Source organism: Macadamia integrifolia, unplaced genomic scaffold (genome assembly GCF_013358625.1).
Source record: "Macadamia integrifolia cultivar HAES 741 unplaced genomic scaffold, SCU_Mint_v3 scaffold269, whole genome shotgun sequence".
NCBI classification, from domain to species: Eukaryota; Viridiplantae; Streptophyta; class Magnoliopsida; order Proteales; family Proteaceae; genus Macadamia; species Macadamia integrifolia.
Genome location: NW_024868889.1, coordinates 318,459 through 340,284, shown reverse-complemented (window position 1 = coordinate 340,284; position 21,826 = coordinate 318,459). Strand labels below are relative to the sequence as shown.

The 21,826-nt window shown below is 40.6% G+C and overlaps 1 protein-coding gene and 1 long non-coding RNA gene across 4 annotated transcripts in view; both read right to left on the bottom strand.

The window, feature by feature from the left end:
* LOC122067061 (protein transport protein SEC23-like) overlaps positions 1-21,726 on the bottom strand; it is an 89,439-nt gene extending 67,713 nt beyond the window's left edge. Inside the window, exons 1-4 of one of the 3 annotated variants that reach the window (XM_042630912.1) lie at positions 20,805-21,726; positions 20,526-20,699; positions 18,389-18,550; positions 7,509-7,651 (exon numbers count right to left, since the gene is read on the bottom strand). In XM_042630912.1, coding sequence (XP_042486846.1) covers positions 7,509-7,651; positions 18,389-18,550; positions 20,526-20,699; positions 20,805-21,527 — 1,202 coding nt within the window. In that variant the 5' untranslated portion in view covers positions 21,528-21,726. The remainder of the gene's footprint in view (positions 1-7,508; positions 7,652-18,388; positions 18,551-20,525; positions 20,700-20,804) is intronic. The other 2 variants (XM_042630911.1, XM_042630910.1) reach the window with 2 other exon arrangements.
* Positions 9,370-10,950, bottom strand: LOC122067062. Its single transcript, XR_006136566.1, has 2 exons — positions 10,831-10,950; positions 9,370-9,866 (listed from the first exon to the last, which is right to left on the bottom strand). It is a non-coding gene; the product is annotated as an uncharacterized LOC122067062 (long non-coding RNA).
* Positions 21,727-21,826: the final 100 nt, after the last annotated feature.

Below are 21,826 nucleotides of genomic sequence, written 5' to 3'. Positions count from 1 at the left end.
CAACTTCTCAAAATCTTGTTGATATTCCAATATAGAGTTGGGCCCTTGTTTCAGCTCCATGAACTCTGTTTCCTTCCTCTCCCTCACACTGTCTGGGAAGTAGTTGTTGTAGAACGACACTTTAAAGTGTTCCCATGTGAGGTTAGGCTGTAAGGCCACTAGGATGGATTCAGTAGACTTCCACCATGCATTTGCCTCATTTTGTAGTTGGTAGTCGGCACACATCAGTTTCTGTTCTTCAGTGAGGGTCATTACCTTAAATGCCTTCTCCATTCCCTCTACCCATTTGGTGGGTGCCAAAGGGTACTGCGCAATCCCACTAAAGTAGGGAGGCCTAAACTTCTGGAACGTTTCCCACACTTTCACATTGTCCATAGGTATAGGCACTATGGCTTGGCTCTGTGGTGTCATTTGCCCCGGTGTCAGTGGTGCATCAGGTCGTGGGGCATAATGTACATTGGAGCCTTCTGGGTGGGTTGTGTGGTGAGCCATTGGTGCTAGGACTTGTTGTGCCTGGGGAATAGTGGAGGAGCAACGTTAGGTACTGGCTGTGTCTGTGGTGGAATAGTCTGTGCCTCCTGAGTCTGAAACACAGCATTGATCTATGCATTTAGACCCGTCATAAACTCCATTTGCTGCTGTTGCAACCCTTGCATCATCACATTTTGTTGTTGTTGTAGTCCTTGCAACATGTTGCCCATAATTGACACTACATCCTGGGCAGAAAGTATAGGTGGAGCAGGAGGGGCTGCCTATGCTGTGGTATCGGGCACCTCTTCCCTACTTAGTTCCGAAGTCGGTGGCCGACCCATAGTAGATGTAGTAGCACGGCGTGGCCGTTTAGGCGGCCGTCCCACCTGTGTTTGGGATTTTCTAGGAGCCATGTGAACCTTCTTGTATAAGAGGTAACATAAGCAACTTAGTACAACTGAGCATGCATATTCAAGTCTTTTTATGTACTAGGCTCAGACACCCACATCCTTCGTGTCCACTTATTGAGGGAAGGAATATGTAAAATGGACCCACACATATAAAGAAAAGAAAATAAATTCTCACATTTTTAGCTTCACCGATGGATGATCATCATTTCACCGGCCAGCCGGTGAACACTTTTACTGTCTTTTAAAAGGGCTGGCCGAGAACTCCCATTTTCACCATAACCTCTTCCTTTTCTTGCCAAGAACGATCGGAGAGCTCTCCCAAGGTTGGAAGAACATCATCCGGTGATCTTTGCCGCCAATCCACGCCATATTTCGCTCAAGAGGTAAGGTTTTCCTCCCATTTTGCTAGATTTTCCATTTTCCCCAAATTTTCTTCTCTGTGAAACCCTAACTAGGGATTTATGTGAAATTTCTTGCATTCTTTTCAGATGTGCCTTTCGTTTTGTATACACTTAGTTGGATATGTATATTTGCTATGTTTGTATGCATCCATGAGTTCTAGAAGAGACACACACAGTCGAAATGCTGCAGGACAGATTCCAGCTCCTCCAGAACCCAACTTTGACAAATCTTGGTCTAACTCTGCGGAAAGTGCGCAGAAATGGGGGGTGTTTGGAAGTGAACTTGTGGATTCCGGGAAGGCAATATTGCATGGTCAGATGCCTTCCTTTGGTATAGCGAGGCGTTTCCAAGCACTAGGTTGGTCACCCCTCTTGGACCTAGGGGACAAATGTTATCCTCGCTTGGTCCAAATGTTCTGTTGCAATCTGAGGGGCGAGGAAGTGGGGGAGAATGATTATCGTCTCACGAGCCGAGTTATGGGAGTAGACCTCTCCTTCACCACAGCCGAGTTTGGTGCTATTAATGGGATTTCAAGCGCCGGGGAGAGTGTATATTGTGCTCCCAAGACTAGAAGAGGAGCCTTTATGCCCCAAGATAGTTTAGATGAGATGTGTCGGCAGTTGACTGGAACCACCGGTGGATGGACTAGGTTCAGTCGCTTCAGGACCACGCCCAAGGTGCTTTGTAGGGTAGTTCAGTTAAACATATTACCAGCTGGAGGTCATTTCAATGAAGTTTCTCTTCTCTAGGCCTATGTTACCCTTTGCTTGTATGTGGATCTCCAGATCAACCTTCCATACCTATTGATGCGGCATATGGCATACCGGGGCCAAGTACCCAAAGGACGGAAATTTGCTTTACACGAATCTCCTTACTAGCATTTTCGTACACTTTGGGGTCCCCTATGCTGATGAGCCTACAGATGGAGCCAAGAGGTATCCTTTCGATTTACACTCCTTAGTGAAGATGAAGATTGACCCTAATGATGGTAGTGATACTGAGGGGGTGCCGGTAATGGTCCCTGTAGGAGGTGACTAGGGTATGGATATAGAAAACGACGAGGAGGCCGAGGAGAGCGAGGAAGATGGGGAGGATAGTGAAGATGATGGACCTCCATTGCGTTAAGGCCGTAGGGGAACTACCCCACCTCCTCCTTACATTTCATCTCAATATGCCGGTGGTGCTTCTTCTTCGACTGCACCAGGAGATGCAGTGGGTTGGGATCGGGTGATGCAGGCGATGGAAACAAGTTTTCGGGGTCTGAATACCCGTCTGGACAGCATTGATGATAGGATCAGTCATCTGGAGGTATGGACCCGTAGGTGGGACACTTATTTCGGGCTGGCAGATACTACTCCATTTTCTTCGGTACCACCAAGTGATCCGCCCCAGCAGTAGTTTTTTCTAGGTCCTCCTATCTTTTAATCTTGTTCTTAGGATTGTGATCCTATTATGTTTTCTTTGTGTTATTACTGTTATAAACATGAGAGTTGTTCAGCAAGTAGTTATCGTCTATGTAATAGGCTCTTAGTTAAGTCTTGTATTCTCCTCTCTCAAAGTTGTAAGCTGAATTTGTCATTAATGAAATTATAAGTGTTATTGGCTTCTATCTTCAACTTGTCTCCTACGTGTGAACTATGATTTATATACTTATCTTTAAACTTTTATTTATAACCTAATCACCAATAGTCCTAACATTTCATAAGTTTATGACTTAAAGCAGAGTACCGCGCTCTAATACCACTCGTTGTCACACCCCGCCTCCACTCACCTGAAGGCTGGCGACATGGACACGCACACGTGTCCAAAATCCATCCAGGAACCACAATGCAGTACTTTAAGTTCATAAGATTATGAAATGAATTCTAAAATCACATACTTATAAAATAAACAAAATATATCAACTGGTGATTTCTACTGATATTTATCATATTTACACAAAAAGAATGTTTTCACATCTTGATCATAATTACAGTTATGCCCCCATAGGGCTACATCTGTTCAGTAAAAAAAGAATAAAAAATAGAAGATGATACTCCCATCCTCAATGTGCTCCAAATGCACAATCATTGCACACGCATCCATCCTCATGCGCAACCAGCTCCTCATCCCAGAGGTCACATCCGTAGAGAGCCGGGACCTCAATCACAGTTTCCAAAAGATTTCCTGAATCAACATATAAAAGGGGCAACAACGGGGGGTGATCTTCCACGAAGCCCAGTGAGAGGTAACACACACAAGCAATCATGACAATCCAAGAAAATGCAATAGTATAAATATTCATACCCGACCACATCAATATAAATGCAATTATATGAGTGCAATGAAATGATCCATTTATTATCAAGCAATTCTAAGCAACAATTTCTAAATCCAAAGGGGGTATAAATGCTACTGCAACGTAGGTGTTATCCCCAGTCATGAATGTACGTTATCAGTCCCCAGGGATACTAGCTAGTTGAGAGTCAGGAGCGTGCCGGTTCCGGAACCACATTGTTGCCCGGCAAACCCCTATTAATAACCCTCCCATAATACCACTACACCGAATCCAACATCACATGTAGGGTATAACCGTCACCGAATCAAACATCGCGTGAGGGTCTGTCACGATGCTGGAATCTTCGCACCTCAGTCACCAGAAATCGTCCCCAACCACGGACCGTCGGACGAGAGGATTAGCCAATACGTAAACCCTTATTAGCAAGGCTTGTAGCACCAGGGTGGTTATCCTAGCCCAATGCATTCTAACATGCCACAACACAATTCAATCGCACAAACACACACACCCTAAGCATGCAGTGCCGCCGGCACCAACCATTAGCCACCCTACACCCGTCACACACACCCTCACCCGGAGCATGCAGTGCAGCCGGCACCAACCGTTGGCCACCCTGCACCCCAGTCACACACGCACACATGCACAATCATAATCCACATTCTCATGCCACATCAACACTTTACATAAGGAATAATATAATAATATGCAAAATGATAAAATTCATCCATATATGCATTATGATGCAAGCATTTCACAAAAACATACAAAATCCCCTCACCTCGTGTTCTAGATGGCGGTAGATAGTTGATGGTTTCGTATTGCGTGCTCCCGTCACTTCTCAGTTCCACTCCTAGGATACATAATGTTTTTAGGTTATTCGGCTATTCAAAGAGGAGTGGGACACTAGGACTCGTGCCCCAATTAAATGATAAAAATTTAGCTTTAAAATGGTTCACTGGTGGATGGCCATCCGCCAGCGAGTTCACAGGTGGATATTACTGGTGGATGGCCATCCGCCAGCGAGTTCACAGGTGGATAAATCCGAAAGGAATGCACATCCTGTAATATTTTCACCGATGGATGATCATCTGCCGGTGAGTTCACTGGATGGTCATCCGAATGGAATGCAAATCCTGCAATATTTTCACCGGTGGATGGTCCTTGCCTTCACTGGCTGGCCGGTGACATCAGCCGGTGAAGTTAAAATCACGGTTTTCTTGCCCAGACCAGCCCTATTAGCCTTGTGGCCCTGTGTATGGTGGTGGAAATACGTATTTTTCAGTGGGGTGTCATTTCCCAACTCCATTCCTCCCTTCTCCCTCTCTTGTATAGTTTACAAATTAGGTTTTGTGATTTTAGGGTTGGTTTTCATGTCGGGCATCCTCACACACTTAACTTAGCTTAGATTTAGTGAAATTAGTGAGTGGATCAACATAGGGTTTCAAGATACACCCAATTTCCTCAATACACAAGTCTAGGTTAAGCTAAATTGGGGAAGACTTAGGTTGAGCTCATGGAATGGTCATTAATGGCTCATAAAATCACTCTCACACACCATACATAGGTTTAATTTCATTTTCCCCAACTTAGGATTAGGTTAGGATGTTAAGTCATAGAGGATTTGCTCATTCCCAAATCCTAGGGTTTTGGTTAGGGGTTTCATAGGGATTTGTCCTGAGACCCAAGGTTGAGTGAATAATCTTGCCAATGTAGGTCTCTTACTCTAATTTCCTCCTCCTATTATGTAGTCTTTATGGTTGGGTAAGTGGAATTTGATTGGGTCTCCATTGCTTCTAATAAAGAGTGAAATGGGGAGAGAGAGAGAGAGAGAGAGAGAGATATTTATGTGTGTGTGGAGAGATGAGCATATAGTCTTACCTCAAGAATGGAGCCCTAGCCTTCCTCCTTCTTTCCTCCCTTGCTCTCCTTCTCCTTCTTCTTCTTCTTCTTCTTTCTCCCTTGTTTCTATGTTGGTAGGAGAAGAAATGAATGGTAAGAGTCGTATTTATAGTCACTTAAGTCCCACTAAGGGCTGTTTGGGGAATTAATGGGTTTTTACCCAATACCGGGTTATTCCGCTAGTCGGCACTAACGGCCCACTTCGAGATGTCCCGCCACATTAATCAACTCCCTAACACATTGTTCCATCAATGTGGATGGGTTTAGGGTGCACGATCGTGAGATCTCGGGTCCCATGGTGAGATAACCAAAAACTGGCCTGTGCACTCACCGTATGGTGTTCACCGATGGATGCTCCATCCACCGGTGACCATCAGCCGGTGAATGCTGAACTGGTCACTTTGTATGGAGATCTCTCCTCAGTTTGAGTGGGGCCTTCTCCAGGGTTTCTAGTGTGTGTGAGGTTCAACTGAAATTTCCCTTCGGGTCTGGAATCCCTTCCAATTACTTAAGCATGGGTAGCAGGTGCAAGTGGGGTCGCCCTTCCTCGGCAAAAGGCAGATGCAACCCAGAACTCACTTGTACTGGTGTCCTCCGGTGTCGCACCTGAACATTAAAATAGGAAGTTTTAGGGTTTGCATATAACAATTTCTGCCCAAGCTAGAGGAGTAAACAACTCTATAGCTCACAAGAGAAAGAACACCCGAAGGGTGCCAAGGATCAAGCCAGAGGGAGGTAGCAGTGCCATTGCCAATGGTTAAGGAAATGGCCCCTAGCCAAGTAGGTCTTAAGCTAAGAATTTTACGCCAAATCCAAGAGGCATCAGAGGGAATGGGAGTCATCCAAAGAGTGTCATTCTTTAGGAGGTAGGAATAGACCCAAAAGACCTAGATACCGTTATGTTTACAGACAATCTTCCAAATGAGCTTAAGGATACTCCCAGTATAACATCTTTGATTTTTCTCAATCCCAGACCTCCCTCATATTTAGGGAGACAGACCGAGGCCCAATTGATAGGGTGCAGTGATGGTAAAGGTAGGGGTAAACTTGGAAATCGACAATAAGAATAAGGGATCTCACCTAGGCCCCAGGCAAACCGCCTGGACGCCTAGTCGTCGCCTAGGCGACGCCTTGACAACTATGTCTGGAGATTAATGAAAGAAGAAAATCTTCTTCTTCTTCTTTGTAATAAGGAACCAAAAGCAACCATCGAGCAAATAGCATTAGATTAACAGAGAGAAAACTTCGATATCAAGTAGGGAGTCTTCTCGCTCATGTTACCTCATTGAACAATCGATAGCAGCAACCAATACCAAACAACAATGAAAATCAATCGATTTGCAGTTATCTTCAACCAACAGCAGAACAATCTACAGAAGCAATAAATCAGCTAAGTGAATCGGCTAAGATAGCTGCAGGAGATTTGTCTATTGTCAACCAGCTCATGGAGAATCAATCGATCAGAAAATTAGCAGTAACAGGTATGATATTCATACAAAATCTTCATCGAAACCCTAGTTCTTCTGCTTTTTCTATGAACTAGGGTTTCCTTCATCAAACAAGAAACCAAAAACGACTCTCAAAACAGCTATCAAGGAGAAATCAGGTAGGTCACAGATCTGATACCATGTGACTAAACCCGGAAGCTGTAACCAGTAGCTAAAAGTTCAGAGAGAGAGAGAGAGAGAGGAAGAGATTCGAAGAGAAGAATGAGGAAGATGGAGATGAGACTGCAAGAGAGCAGCATAATCATTTCTCTAGCAGTACTCCCTTACCACAAATATAATAACCAATCAAGTACAATCAAAGAAGGAAATTAAGTCCTTGTGCGGCAAGAAAATAGAAATAGAATTTTAGCCTAATTAGGAAACAAAAATCTATCTGAACTAGGAAAAGAATAAAACCAAAAAATAAAGCTAACTACTCACGATAGGGACAAACCCCCTCATCGTGACATATCTTGACACTCTTCAAAGCTTATATTAGGGCATTTTCAGGATGCATTGGGGAGAGTCATACAGAACATAAAGAGCTAATGTAGGCCTTACTTGAATGAAAAATCAAGCTCATAGCCACTCGACTGGAAGACACGCCTTAGAGAATCCTTGAAAACAGAATGCCCAAACCTTTCGGCAAGCACAACAAGGCCCCCAGTTCTTTCAACTGCAACTTTAAGTTCAGCCACCCCCACCTGAAAATTAAAAAAAGAATGAAACAGATGCATCATTCAATTCTGACATGTGGAAAAAAATGAAATAGATGCCAAGTTATAGTCTGACATGTGGAAGGTAGTATGTTCTCAATTACCAAAACAGTATTAAACATTTAATCAAAATAAATTGCTTGCCATGGAAAATAAATCTTGAAAAAACACAGATATTTATTTTTCTTCAGAAAATATATATATATATATATATTGGAAATGATCAAACAAAACTGCAAATATAGTTCAAGATTTCAGCCAAACCACCGAAATCTCACAAATATTTCAGTTTTGAGAAAGGTCGAAAAGAAGTGCAGTGATAATCAACAGGTATACAAATTTTCAGTAGAGATTTCAGTTATGTTTCTTATTTTGGTATCATTTTGTATGAAACAATACAATCCAATGCTTTATAATCACTGTTTCGATCGAAATTGGTCGGAATTTTGATCTATTTCATTGGTTTCATTGGTTTCGATAATAAGAAGGGAAACTTAAGTGTAAATTAGTCCATAGGGATATAGTTATATCTATTTAATTTGGTATTTTTTGCCAATTCACATATTGTGGTAATAACGGGTGTACTTGTCACACTCTGACCTCAATATGGCACTACCGGCACTGGATACCTCACCACACCTAGTTAACCTATTTTCCCCAGGACCCTACTCTAGGATTGAACACAACACCACAATCATTAGCTAAAAATCAGAGTTGCAGCAAATATTATAAGATCAGATAAATAAAGTCCATATCCATCCAGTGTATCTATGTGATACCATATTTACAGTAATCCACAGCATCATATATTACAGTAAATCCATATCATACAGTTATCCCATTATAACAAAATATTTACACAAATATGCCTTCTTCCTGTATCATGTCATCATCCTGGATCATCTAAACCTGATCACCGCAATTACATATATGTACACAAAAGAATAGTCAATAACATTTACTCCTCAGAATTGCTGTCCTCCATAAACACAATCATCACACTTACAATCAGGTTCATGGTTGTAATCATTATCCTGGATATAGGCCAACTAATCCATGACCATAATCTTACACTCTGTACTGGTAATCGGCATATGACTGCTCTCATCATCTAAGGATCAACGAAAAGAGAGGTGAGCACTGGAAATGCTCAGTGTGGGGTGGGATAGACAAACACATGCAAACATATGATGCAATGCATGCTCCACACAAAGATGATGCTCATGATTCCAATTATTAAACTATACAAATCCCTAGTCCATTACTAAGTCTCATCTCCTATGGATATAGTGCTACACAACATAGGTGGCACTCCCTACCCTGTACGTTGGGCCTAAAAAATACAAGCTCATTGCAGGCAGGAGCCAACCAGTCCCAGTCACAGCCTCGGTCCCCCAGCTGACCCCTAATTAGTAACCTCGTCTAATATATATACATCCACCAAGCATACAATACATCGTATCCTATCTCATATCCATCTCTGGTACAGTACGTCGTACCACACAAAAGTGCACTGCTGATTAGGCAGTCACATTTGTCGGGATTAGTCCGTACCTAACTCCCTATAGACAAGGTGTTGTAGCACTTTGGGTTGTGACACCTAGCCCAGCATACTATATGATGCACAACCATTCACCACATTCGCACATACAGTCATAGGCACCTACACGTGTCCCATCTTACCTGTCTTACCTTTCAAATCTCAGTTCCATCAATTGCACCATATTAGAGATCATCAAAATAAAAGAATATGCACATCCACAAACAATTTATGCATGAACAACAATAAGAAACACTCTAAAAGAAAGAGGTCAGGGCACCCACTCACACTGATACTCTGAAATAGATAACCTTCCTTCTGGCACTAAACAAGCTCCCACACTACTATTTAGATTTCCTAAAACCAGAAATATATACATACATGATATCAAAATCAATTTGGAATCATTCATCCCTAATAAGGTCATCTATAATCTCCTCTGTAAGTTCTACAGGTCCCCTTTTAATCTAACAGATCTCAGTTAAAGTCTGGAAGCAAACTGGTCTCTTGAAGCCTAACCGGCTGGAGACTGTGGGACCAACCAGCCAGCCCATGGTCTCCCACCATTTGCCCTTTTTTCTGCAGCATTTTGATTCCTCCAATGTTCAGCAGAAGTTCACCTCTGTATTAGCTCATACTCCTCTGCTTTGAGGTCACAACCACCTGATAACAGTATGAGTACTTAATTTAAGCTCTCATTTAATCCATTCATCATTTTCCATATTCATCATAAAAAATAAAGATTAAGCAACATCAAGTCATTAAAAATCAAGATTTAGCCATATTAAATCATGAAAAATTAAAATTAAGTTATAAAAAAATCAACATTTAGATAAATGCTCTTATTCTATAATAAGTTTGACTGGTCAGATGATTTTATTTTTACATGAGACTTTTTGTATTAGTTATAATATAAAACCAGCTTTCTAACAAGTCTAAGATTACTTCAATTTGAGTTGCAATGACAAAGTAATGCTTCAATCAAACTTATTTTTAGGTGCGCGAATGTTATTAAAATCACTTAAATGAAAATAATTTTATAGATATCAAAACAAAATATTATTTTACCGGACTTTTGGTTTTTAGCAATGTTTTAACATGATAAAATTTATAAAATTTTCATAATTGAGAAAAACCTCTTTAAAAGTTGAAAATCGCTCCTATAACCAAAATCCAATTTTTGTTCTTGGAATGGGGGGTTGACTTTTAATCCTTTTGGAATTTGATTTTTAAACTATTTTTATTGGATTCAAATAGGGGGTATTTACTTATTTATGAATAATATCTTAAGTAAATGAAATAACAGATATAAAAAACATTTGCTTTAGTTTCCTTGCTTAAGGTAGTTTTTTATTTTATTTCTACAAATTGGTTGAAACCAATGGACAAGAGGAAGATTTGAAAGTGAATAAAAGATTGGTTGAGCTCTACACGAGTGTGCTTCCTCCTATCCCCCCTGCTACTCTAGTTTTTTCTTTTCCCTAACAGGCCCTCCATCAATGATGTTGTACAATAGCCTTGTTAATTTGTTGTACACACTAAGTCTACATATAACTTAGATACCAGAAATGTAAATAAGCTATCAACACATCTAACTTAGATATTGAATTAGTCATACAACACTCACCACTCAATATCAGGAGGAGTTTCTAGGCAGCTCCAATCCACGAGGTGCATACCACTTCAAATGTCTTAGCCGCTCCTTTGAAAGCAACACAAATCCCATGACATGTTTAGGGCCCAACTGTTTCGAAATTCCTTCATTAGCCACTACACACCTATAAGCCTCATCATCAATATGTTGCAAGTATCCTAACCTCGGGAATGGCTCACTAAGACTATGAGGATGTGGATGTGTCATACATGGCACACATTGTTGCTTTGAAAGAATTCTACTATGTTTTCTACTATGTTGAACAAAAAAATAAGTTTAGGGAAAAAGTGGGTTTACCTTGAAACTCCAAGAAGTCCTCTCTAGGTTGAACTTGATTGATAATGCAAGATGGTAGAAGAAAATTGCAACAACTTAAGCAAAAAAAATGATGTTTTGTGGTCAAATTCCCCCTTTGTTGGTCAAAACCCAGATAACTTCAAAGATTTTGTCAAAATATGAAAAACCATGTATGTTTTCATTGGAACATGTCACTTATATAAGCATGGTTTGGATCACTTTGGTTGAACCATGCTAAACTTGGGAAATTTTGTCCAAACCAGTAATACTCATAGCTGTCGTGGTGTCTAGACAACCCAAGGCATTGGAGATGGCCCAAAATCAAGGCGACACCAACAAGGCCTCTGGACGCCTTTTCATCAGTGACACCTTGACAACTATAGTAACATTTTCGTTTTGAACATTACTTTTGGCTCGAGCCATATCGAAACTAGGAAATTTCGAGGAGATTTAGAACCATGCCATGGTTTAAAGTATCAATGTGTATCGTAACGTATCGGCCGATACAATACATGTCATTTTTGAAAATTTTTATGTATCGAAAAGTATCGTACCGTTTCATACGATATAGGACGATACACTTCAATACATATTAATACTCTCAATACGTACAATTCAGCCCCGAACAATTGAATTACATAAGTATCGATTCGTATCGAAACCGGTACGCAACTGATACTCACCGATAATTAAGATATGTATCTACAGAACCCATTTCACTTTCAAAACAGAACTTATTCTTTTCGTTGGCAATACTTAAGTTTCCAAAATTTGAAGCACAACTACACTTACCCAACAGATTTCACAATCTTGATTTACCATTCTTTCATATCCTCCTTGTCATTAACTATGTCATCCTCATGTTGATCATCTCCTCCAGTTTACATTTGTTGAATCCTTGCAGGCAGATAAGTATCTTCCATTTTATTTCTCTATTCTATTTATTTCTTAATTTCTATAAGAATCAACATCACAACTAGTGTCATCATTTCCATTTGTGTTGCTTGTCCTTGCAACAAGCCAACTGTGTTGATCCTTCCACAAAATTGAACGTCGAATCTCATGTCATGATCACTCAAGTTATGAGTTTATAGAGCAGATATGTGAACTTGACTATTGTACGTCCTTCTTAATGCAAGATATTCCGAGATGCACCCTTTGATGGTATGATCTCTCTATTGAATTTTGATTTCTCTCTCTCTCTCTCTCTCTCTCTCTCTCTCTCTCTCTCTCTCTCTCTCTCTCTCTTTGTGCATATGTACTCTTCATCCACAACATCAGTATAAATGATCATAAATTGATCCAGTTAGTGCCACCCCTTTTCAAAATGTTCTAGTATTATTTTTTATAAGAAGCTAGATAGCAAGATCAAACAATAAGTTTGTCTTACTTCTGTTTTTGCCATGTTTAAGTAGAATTAGGTAAAACAAACTAAAGCAATGCATCAAACAGGAATTATTGCATCAATTCGTTAATAGATTTAAAATTTCTTAGAAAATCGACAATATACTTTTACTACATGTAAGAAACCTCTATAACACCCTGTATCAGAAGCAGCTAATGCCCAAGTGTCAAGAAACTGACATTGAAGGTAGCTTGCTATTCCATTCTGGGCCAGCATATAATGCACTGAAGGTGTAGTAATTTGGCAGTTTCCACAGGCCAAGTATGGAAGGAAAATGGCCAAAAAGGTATGAAATGGGTCTCACACCCAGTGGGTTGAAGGGCTTTGATACCCTGTATCAAAATTCAGCTGCATTCCTCAGGTGCCAGGTCAAAGTAGTGCACTGAGGACAGTTGGGTTGCTTACTTGGCCAATGAAGTGTGCGCAGAGGGCAAGGATACCCTACTTTGTTAGTGCATGTGAAGCTAAGTGGTGGAAGGGAAATGGGCCACTCTGGGTTTCCAAGGTCATGAGCATATTTGATTTACGAAACCATGGCAAAGGACTGTTTAGTGGGCATATTTGAGACCACCGACAGGTCACCCACCTGTCAACCGGCTAGCCGGTGACACCTGCTGGTGGTACTGTTTGCAGGAAAAAAAATTCTGCATTATCCTTTTGTGGGGCCCACAGCCCTACACCTCTAACCCTCACACTTACCCAGTATGTAGGAGTCCTAATGCTGATCAAATCCAACCTAATAGGTCAGAGCTTGGTGGGGTCCATCAATGGGAATTTAATTTTAATTAGCTTTATGTTTTTAAAAATCAGTTTGAAGAATTAGTTTTATGTTTTGGGTGGTTCATCCAAACGGCCCTAAGGACCCTTTGGGCTGAGTTATAAAACAAGAAGCTAGCTTCTGTTCACCTCATTCTTTGCTGCACAATTCGGTAGAACAGCAAAGGAGAAGAAAGAAAGAAGTAGGGAGAAGAAGAAGAATAAGAAAAGAAGAAAAGCGGAGGGAGGAAGAAGAAATGAGGGCTGGATTGGGGCTGTGCCTGCACCTAGGTAAGACTGCTGCCCTATTAATTTGGTGAATTTGGTTATGTTAATTAAGGTAGTATGTTAGGGAGAGGTATCAGTAAATTAGGGACTGAAATTGAGTCCCTATGTACTGGTTCAATACCCAGTAGAAGAATCCCTAATTTTAGTAAGAGTTTAAGGCTTCAATTTGATGTCAATCGATCTCTGGGAGCCCTAGACCTTAGGGTTTTACCATAAACAAGGATATTTCTGTATAATTATGCATGCAGGTAATTTCATGATTTAAGGCATGCATGTACTACTGCTATATTTTCTTGACTGAATTGCGAAGAAATTGCCCAATTCCTTCCCTGTAAATTATGAACTGTCCCTCCTGAGTTCAATTAGAACTGATGCATGGTCTACCATGTTTCTTATAAATTTTCAGCTTCATATGAGTGAATGGATTAAATGGGATAACCCCAATTGATGAATTGGATATGTAGGTTGTCAATTTGAGGTAAAGTTAGTGCAACTCTCTTTCTTAAATTATGAATCCCTAAATTAATTTGCCTATGTGAGCTTAATTAGAGATGTTATGTGAACAATATTTATTTAATCATGTCTATCCAGCCTTACTTAAGAGGGAATGGTGAAGGGAGGAGCTCAACTCTCAGTCCAGCAATTCCCCGTTACTAAAATTTTAGAATTCTATGGGATTGGATGGGCCGAGGTTAGCTCAAGGAATTGGAATGATTGGTAAGGTGGTTATTGACCCTAGAGGCATAAGAGAACACCCCCTATGTTGTTGGGAATAATGGCCCGCGGCCTTGGCACAACCTAAGCAAAAAGTGATCAGCAATAGCAAATCTGGCAGAACAAAAATTCTGCAGAAATGTCCCACCGGTGGGTGCCTGCAGCCAGCCAGTGCAACCTGCCGGTGGAGTGTTTTCAAGTCTGATCAGCCCTTATTTTTGCTAATTAATACCCTGCCCCTTGTGGGTTATGCCCCTTCACTTTTTACCGAAATTTGACCCTATGGGTAGGGGTAGCTTGGGGGCTTTTCCAAGGCTTTAGTTGGGGTTAGTATGTGTGCTTTTGGGAGTTATTTTGGGTTTAGCAATGAACCTATATTTAGTTATATTAGGGTTTGGTCCTTGCCTCCATCTCCCATAGGGTCTGGTCCCTGCCTGCCTCCCCCCTCGGCTGACCTCTGGTCCTCCATCCCCCCGGTCACAAGGGTAGAGAAGACAAGATCTCCTGGCTTCCCTTCTCTACGGGGAAATTCACCTCTGCCTCTGCTTGGAACCATATTCGTGCTATGGGATCCCTTGCCCCCTGGCATAAACTAACCTGGTTCAAAGGTCATATCCCTCGCCACAACTTTACTACTTGGAGAGCTCTCTCCAAATGCCTTCTTACGTAGTCTTTCCTCCTCTATCGTCACATTCAAGTATCCCCTTTTTGCTGCCTTTGCTGGAATGGTGTTGAAGATACTAATCATCTCTGTTTTTCATGTCCCTTCTCCTCCACGATCTAGAAATAAATTTTCAGCAGTTGCTGGCCTTCTCGCAGATGTATTCTTCCCTTGAGTAGGGAATGGATCTGGATTGATATGACCTTCGGTGGATCCTCCATATGTGACACGGCATGGAAATTGGCCTTCTGTGCAACCGTCAACCATCTCTGGATGAAGCACAATCTTCGTAGATGGACTTCCAACTCTCGCTCCTATGAGAAGATTTGGAAAACCATCTATTTTTATATTAGCTCCAAACTTAGGTGTAACCGTCAGTGTAGGATTATTGATACCCTAAGGAACAGGCTCACTGTTATCTCCTAGGGTCTCCCTCTTTCTCTCCTATCCCCCCTTGATAGGTTCTCCCTCCCCTTAATGTGCCCTCTTAGTTCCCTTTGGCTGTATTTTAGCTGGGGTCTTCCCCTGTGGTTTTTTTTCTACCTCCCATTAGAGTAAGGCCTCGGTTTCTCCCCCCCCCCTTCTTCTCCCTTTCCCCCTTATATATTCTTTCCTCTGCTTGGTAATGAATTCATTTATTCACCCAAAATAAATAAATAAATATATAAACTAACCTACTACAAGAAGATGATAAACATCCTACCACCAACTAACAAAAATAAATGGGACCACCCAATCTTATCTATATACTTAATCCCATGTACAAGATTAAGGCCCCAAATATTGGCTTATAAATAAAGGCCTAGTCCATCCATAAACCGAAATGTAAAAACCCAAGGCCCATAGAACCCATCCATGGGCCACAATAAAGTCTTTTGAGGGCCTAAACAAACAATTCTACAATTTTTTCCACTTTTGAAGGTTATTAAATGTTATTCTCTCTTTTCGAAGCATATGATTGCTAAAATCATAAGTCATAGAAAATTTTAAAACTGAAGTCCCCTTCCTCATTGCTATGCCCAAACCATATCGTCTATAAATTTTTTTTTTTTTTTTTTTTTGGATGAATAAATATTTCATTACCATGAGGAAGAATACACAAAGGGAGAGAGGGGGGAGGAGCCACACGGAGCACAAAGCCCAAGAAGAGCTTAAAGGCCAGAGTGCCAAACTAAAGGAGGGGGTCATAAAAAATAAGGGAACAACAACTAGGGAGGGGGGGATGATGTGGGGGGGGGGGGGGAAACAACAATGAGTCTATTCCTTGAGGTATTAAGAACCGAACTGTGATAGATGGAACCAATATTGGAGCTGACATCAAGAAGATGGCTTTCCAAATCTTGTCGAAAGAGCTGGAATTGGAAGTCCATCTTCAGAGATTGTGCTTCGTCCAGATATAGGTGATTGCAGTTGCAAAAGTGAGCTTCCCTATTGTGTTACAAATGGTAGAACCGCCAAAAGTCATATCAATCCAGATCCACTCTCTAGACAAAGGGAGGGGGGTTCTATAGGATGGCCAAATAGATCTGAGAGCCTTCTTCTAGATAGAAGAGGCGAAGGGACAAGAGAAGAAGAGGTGGTCAGCATCTTTGAATCCATTCCAACACAGGCAGCAGGATGGGGGGACCTGGATGTGTTAATAGATGAGGAAAGTTTGGGTAGGGAGGCAGTTGGAGAGAGCGAACCAAACAATGAAACTGTGGCAAAGGAGGGATATGGCCTTTAAGGCGGGGTTTTGGTACAAATAAATTCCCAAGCAAAAGCCGAGGGGAGAGAGTCCAAATGATCTTATCATCCCTTCCACGGTACCCGGGGGATGAGCGGAAGGTCAGACCAGAGATCCGAGAGAGGGGGGAGGAACTGGGGGGACGAGCCATTAGGGGAGAGGATGGAAGACACCATAGCAGATCTAGAGAGCCTTGAGGTGTAGATTTCTCTGAGAGGGACCAAATTGGTGAGGATACCTAAAGGGTGCCAAGGATCGAGCCAAAGGAAGGTAGAGGACCCACTGCCAATAACATAGGAGAGGCCATTGAGGGCAGCAGGCCAAGAGGAGAGAATAGTTTGCCAGATTGATGAGGATCTGCAGAAGGTACAACAGACCAAAGGGAATCATTTTTATTTGATAACCCCTGTTATCTCTTCCAACATGCCCATATAGATCTCCACCTATAATAATATCCTCTCTTTAACTAATTCCTTGGACTAATCCATCCATGTGCTCCCAAAATTGCTTCTTAATATTTTCATCTAAACTGATTTGGGGTGTGTAGTATTGATTGCCTCTTTTCCTAACATAAATTTGATGGATATTATCCTATCACTATTTTTTTTCATCTACAACATCATTTTTTAAATCTTTACTTATTATTCCCACCCCACTTTTTATCCCCAGTATACCAAAGTCTATAATCATCGTATATTCCTTAGTTTTCTTACCCTTCCATCTATTCTCTTATAAACAAGCTACTTTAATTCTTCTTATTATCATTATATCTATCAATTCTAAACTACTTCCCTTAAGGTTCCTTAGAGAAATATTTTTTTTTATGAATAATTAAACAAGGAAGAACTTCAATATGGCTAACAATGGCAATATTTCGTTAACACCCACAGAATCCCCCAAGGGGCACAACCAAACCAGCTAGTAAAAGAGATTAAGCTCAACATGACCTCATTGTCACACCAAAGCACAATAAAGACTCGGAAAAAAAAATTGCAGGTAGATGCAAAACTCCAATTCATGTGAATTGGACAGGCTTTATTCAGATTTTAACTTAGTATTTTGATGCAAGAGAACCTAGAGGCTAGAGCTAATCCCAAATTAACACACGAGCTTGGAAAATAAATAACTAATAAAACTTGATAAATGATTTATTAAAAAAAAAAAAAAAAGATTCAAAATTATGGTTGCATTTTGGAAGACAAACATACTAAACTCAACAGAAGTCTTTTCGCAACTAAATGGGTTAGCTAGGTTTTCTTGTTTCACCATTCAACACTATTTAAAGCCATATGTTTTGAAAACCTAACACTATTCATATCTTTTCTCAATACTTCTTCCCAAGTCATTTTTGGCCAACTCTGGGTTTTTTAATTTCTCTAATCTGCATCATATCACTCCTCATTACAGGTGCACATAAAAGCCTCCGTTGCAAATGCTCATACCAACTGAAATGACTCACCTTCCACTTATCTCCTATTGGAGCACATAACAGCAGCTTCATACAAAATTGCTGGTCTAAATTATCCGTAGGAACTGCTTAAGGCAAAATGATTGGCATAGTATGGTAGACAAATTGGTTGGGGTTTAAAGATACCAAAATTAAAGCAGAATAACAATGGTAGAAAATTCAAACGTATAGAGAAAAAAGGGGGAAAAAGGTATAAGACACAGAGAAGGAAATTACCTGATCAAGAGCACATGCAAACAGATCAAGTACATGGCCTTGATTTACAAGTTGCTTTGAGAGCCCCTCATAGAACTTGACAGCTTTGTTATAATAGGGAGCAGAATCTTTATCAAGGTCCTTGTGCGAACGAATTGGTTCAGATAAATTCTTGGAAACAATCTGCAAATTTGGTTTACATAAAGTACAACTCAGAAAATCTTCCAAACATTTATGAATTCACCAAACAACTAAAATTCCAAAAATTTATGAATACACCAAAATCACTTGCATAAATGTATTAAATATTAAATTATATAGAACGGTGGTGATTTCCCACAATGCCTTTTGACATGTCTACAGAAAACAGATAAGAGAGTACAGTCAACAGGTCGAGACAAATTATACAGGACTTTCTCTTGGAAATTCTAATGCAAACATTGGAAAACAATAAATCCTAACCATTGAGGGGAGGGGGGGGGGGGGAGGGGACCTATTATGGAAATACACATGTAAAAAGCCTTAACTATGGGTTTTACAGATCCTCGAATTCTGTTGGCACTCTTGAAGTTTTAATTGCATATGGCAAATCCTGTAGCAGAAGGGATACAACTTTTGGTGTGTTTATCCAATTCTACCCTTATATTTGCCATATAACCTTGGCTAATACCATAGATAAGCTCAACCTGGTCCTACATCACAGTTTCCAACAAAGGAATCAAGGAATACCAATGAAATGATTGAAAATAGGACCATATTTGTGCAAAATTAGCATATCCAAGAAAAACTCAATCATTGCTAATTGATCATTTAGAACGAAAACAGTGTATTTCTCATATAGATACCAAGAAAAACCTAGTGTATCTGAGCCAAAATAACCAAAATAAATACGTCAATGCAAGATCAGATTTCGATGAAGTGGGTCTTTAAGGGGGAAAAAAAATTTTCCAACTAGATGTTCATACCAAGTTATATTGAACTGGTTTCAAGATCTTGAAGAACAATATCAATTTTAGAATGATACTAATAAATCTGTTATTATGAAACTTAAAACAGGAACTTGTTTTAAACACAGTATATCTGCAACAGTTTGTTTCAAGTATGTGGTAATTGGTTGGTGAGAAATGGGGCTTATGAAAGAGTAGTCAATAATGATATTCACATGGATAATTTCCCTACAGAAAATGATACATTTGAACCTCTTAAAGAACAGAATCTCCTTTTGTTTAATGCCACATGTTAGAGTGAGGCGAGGAAAACTTCAGTGTGACTTGTTTCACCAAATCTGATATAGCCAACCGACCTGACATTATGATCTCTGTCTATTTGGAATTAATATAACTTGGCCCTGTGATAAATGGAGAATATCTCCCTTGGCCATCCTAAGTTTTTGGGCTTCAAGGGAACAACTTTTGGAGATTTGCGTCATTTGATATTGTTCGATACTCTTGGTGTTTCTTCAAATGAAAGTCCCATGAACTTTCCCAGAATTTGTGCAATCTGAATTCTGATTTGCTAGATTGGTTTTCAACCGAAAGAATTTCATGGACTGGAGAGAACCTTGCGTAAATGAAAACCCGTGATTTAGCTTCTTTCCTTAGAATCTTATATATGGTAAGTGATAAAGAGCATACATTTTTTTTTTTTTTGGGGGGGGGGGTTGTGGTGGGGGGGGAGGTTGGGGAAGAGGGTTACAATAAGATAAACCATGGTTAAGAGAGGTCGGTTTGATGAAAAACTCAATTGACTTCAGCAATTTCCAGCTTGAATCACAGACTTGCCCCTCCTTTTTGAACAAGTATGTGCTAATGTTCAATTATCTTGAATAGATTGAAAATGCACCATGTGCATCATATGTTATTGGTCTACTTGTTTTTTTTTTTCTACTATGTGTGAGCCTAGTCAGGTAGTTGCATTGCTCGCTCTTCACCATAAATTAGGAGATATAATAAGACTTTAAGACAAGGCAGACAGAAAACTGCAAGTTAAGTCATTCAAGATGAGAATCAGCATCAAGAAATCATTGGTGATAAATGATAATGTCATCGAAGAAACCACAACACAGTTGTAAACTAATATCAAGGGAGACAGAATACTGCAAGTAGTCATAAATTGAGTTCATATGACTGCAAGGTCATGATAATTCAGTTCAACTTACAGAACCCGGCCCTTCCGTGGATGGCCCACCAATTAATGCTACAATTCTAGCTCCAGAACCAGGAACACAAGCACCTAACAAACTCGTAGCCACACTTAAAGCCGTGCTAGTGCACCTGGTCGCCCTCTGATCAGCTGGCACCGGCCAAGGATCTTTCTGAAGCTCCTCCAAGACCTAATAAAAATCCCAGTTCATCCAATCCGTAAACACAAAACTTCACAATCCCTACGTTGATCCACTTCTTTCAATAAAAACTCCATAACATTCACAGGAAGTTACCGAATTCAAGGCGAATTCACATTCCGAAGCAGGCACCAGAAACCGAGAAATACTCTTTGAAGAAAGCCCATCCCTGACACCAGCGATCACGCCTGTACTCGGAGTCGACCTCTTTGCAAAGAAATTCATATGCTCAAGAATCTGATCCTTCGATATCTCCTTTGAACCCTTAAAAACATAAGTCTTAGGAATCAAGCCGAACCCAAGCTCTTGAACATGAACATAAGTCCCAAATGTAATGAATCCAACAAGCGAATTATCCGGCAGCAGATCAATGGCCTGAGATAGAGAATTCTTTAAGCACATTAACTCTTCTTCGATAATGCAAGTATCTACGACGAAGAGGAAAACAGGAGGAAAAGCCGTTTTCTCCGTCGGTGTTTCGTACTCGATCGTAGTGTACTGAGCGAAGAGCTCTGCGGGGAGATTTTCTTCGGAAATCAATGCGTAGTGAGGAGGGAAATGGTTGCGTTGGAAGCAGAAAGGGCATATCCAGATCTTCGCAACGTAATCGACGATGCAGAAAGGGTTAAGAATTGATCTGCAGGAGCGGCAACGAAGAGGAGAGTAAGGAAGGATCTGTATGTTGGGGAAGGGCTTTAATGGTGTGTAGATCGCAGACACTGGGACGACACATTGTGTGGATTCTTGCTTTGTTCCTGGGAAGACGTTCCATGGCATCCGAACGCCGTCTTGGGCTTCCAGGTCTTGAAATTCTGCCATTTAACAGAGAGAGAATTACTAATGTGTTCTATGTTCGGATTTCGCGGGAATTTCTGGAGAGTTCTTCCTCTTCTGTGTCTGCTTCCTGAGGTCTGATCGAGAGTGACTGAATCCGTTGAAGTAGTTATGGTTCCTGGGATTTTGTTTTGTTGAATTCTATGTCGGGCACTTCGAGAGTTGAGAGAGTGGGGATATCGGTGCAAGTGGCATTAGTGCGTAGTATCGGATCGGGTATGCCGATATGTTGGTGTATGATGTCTTGTATTCCGTCGCAGTTTAATCCAGGGAGTACTGGTGCA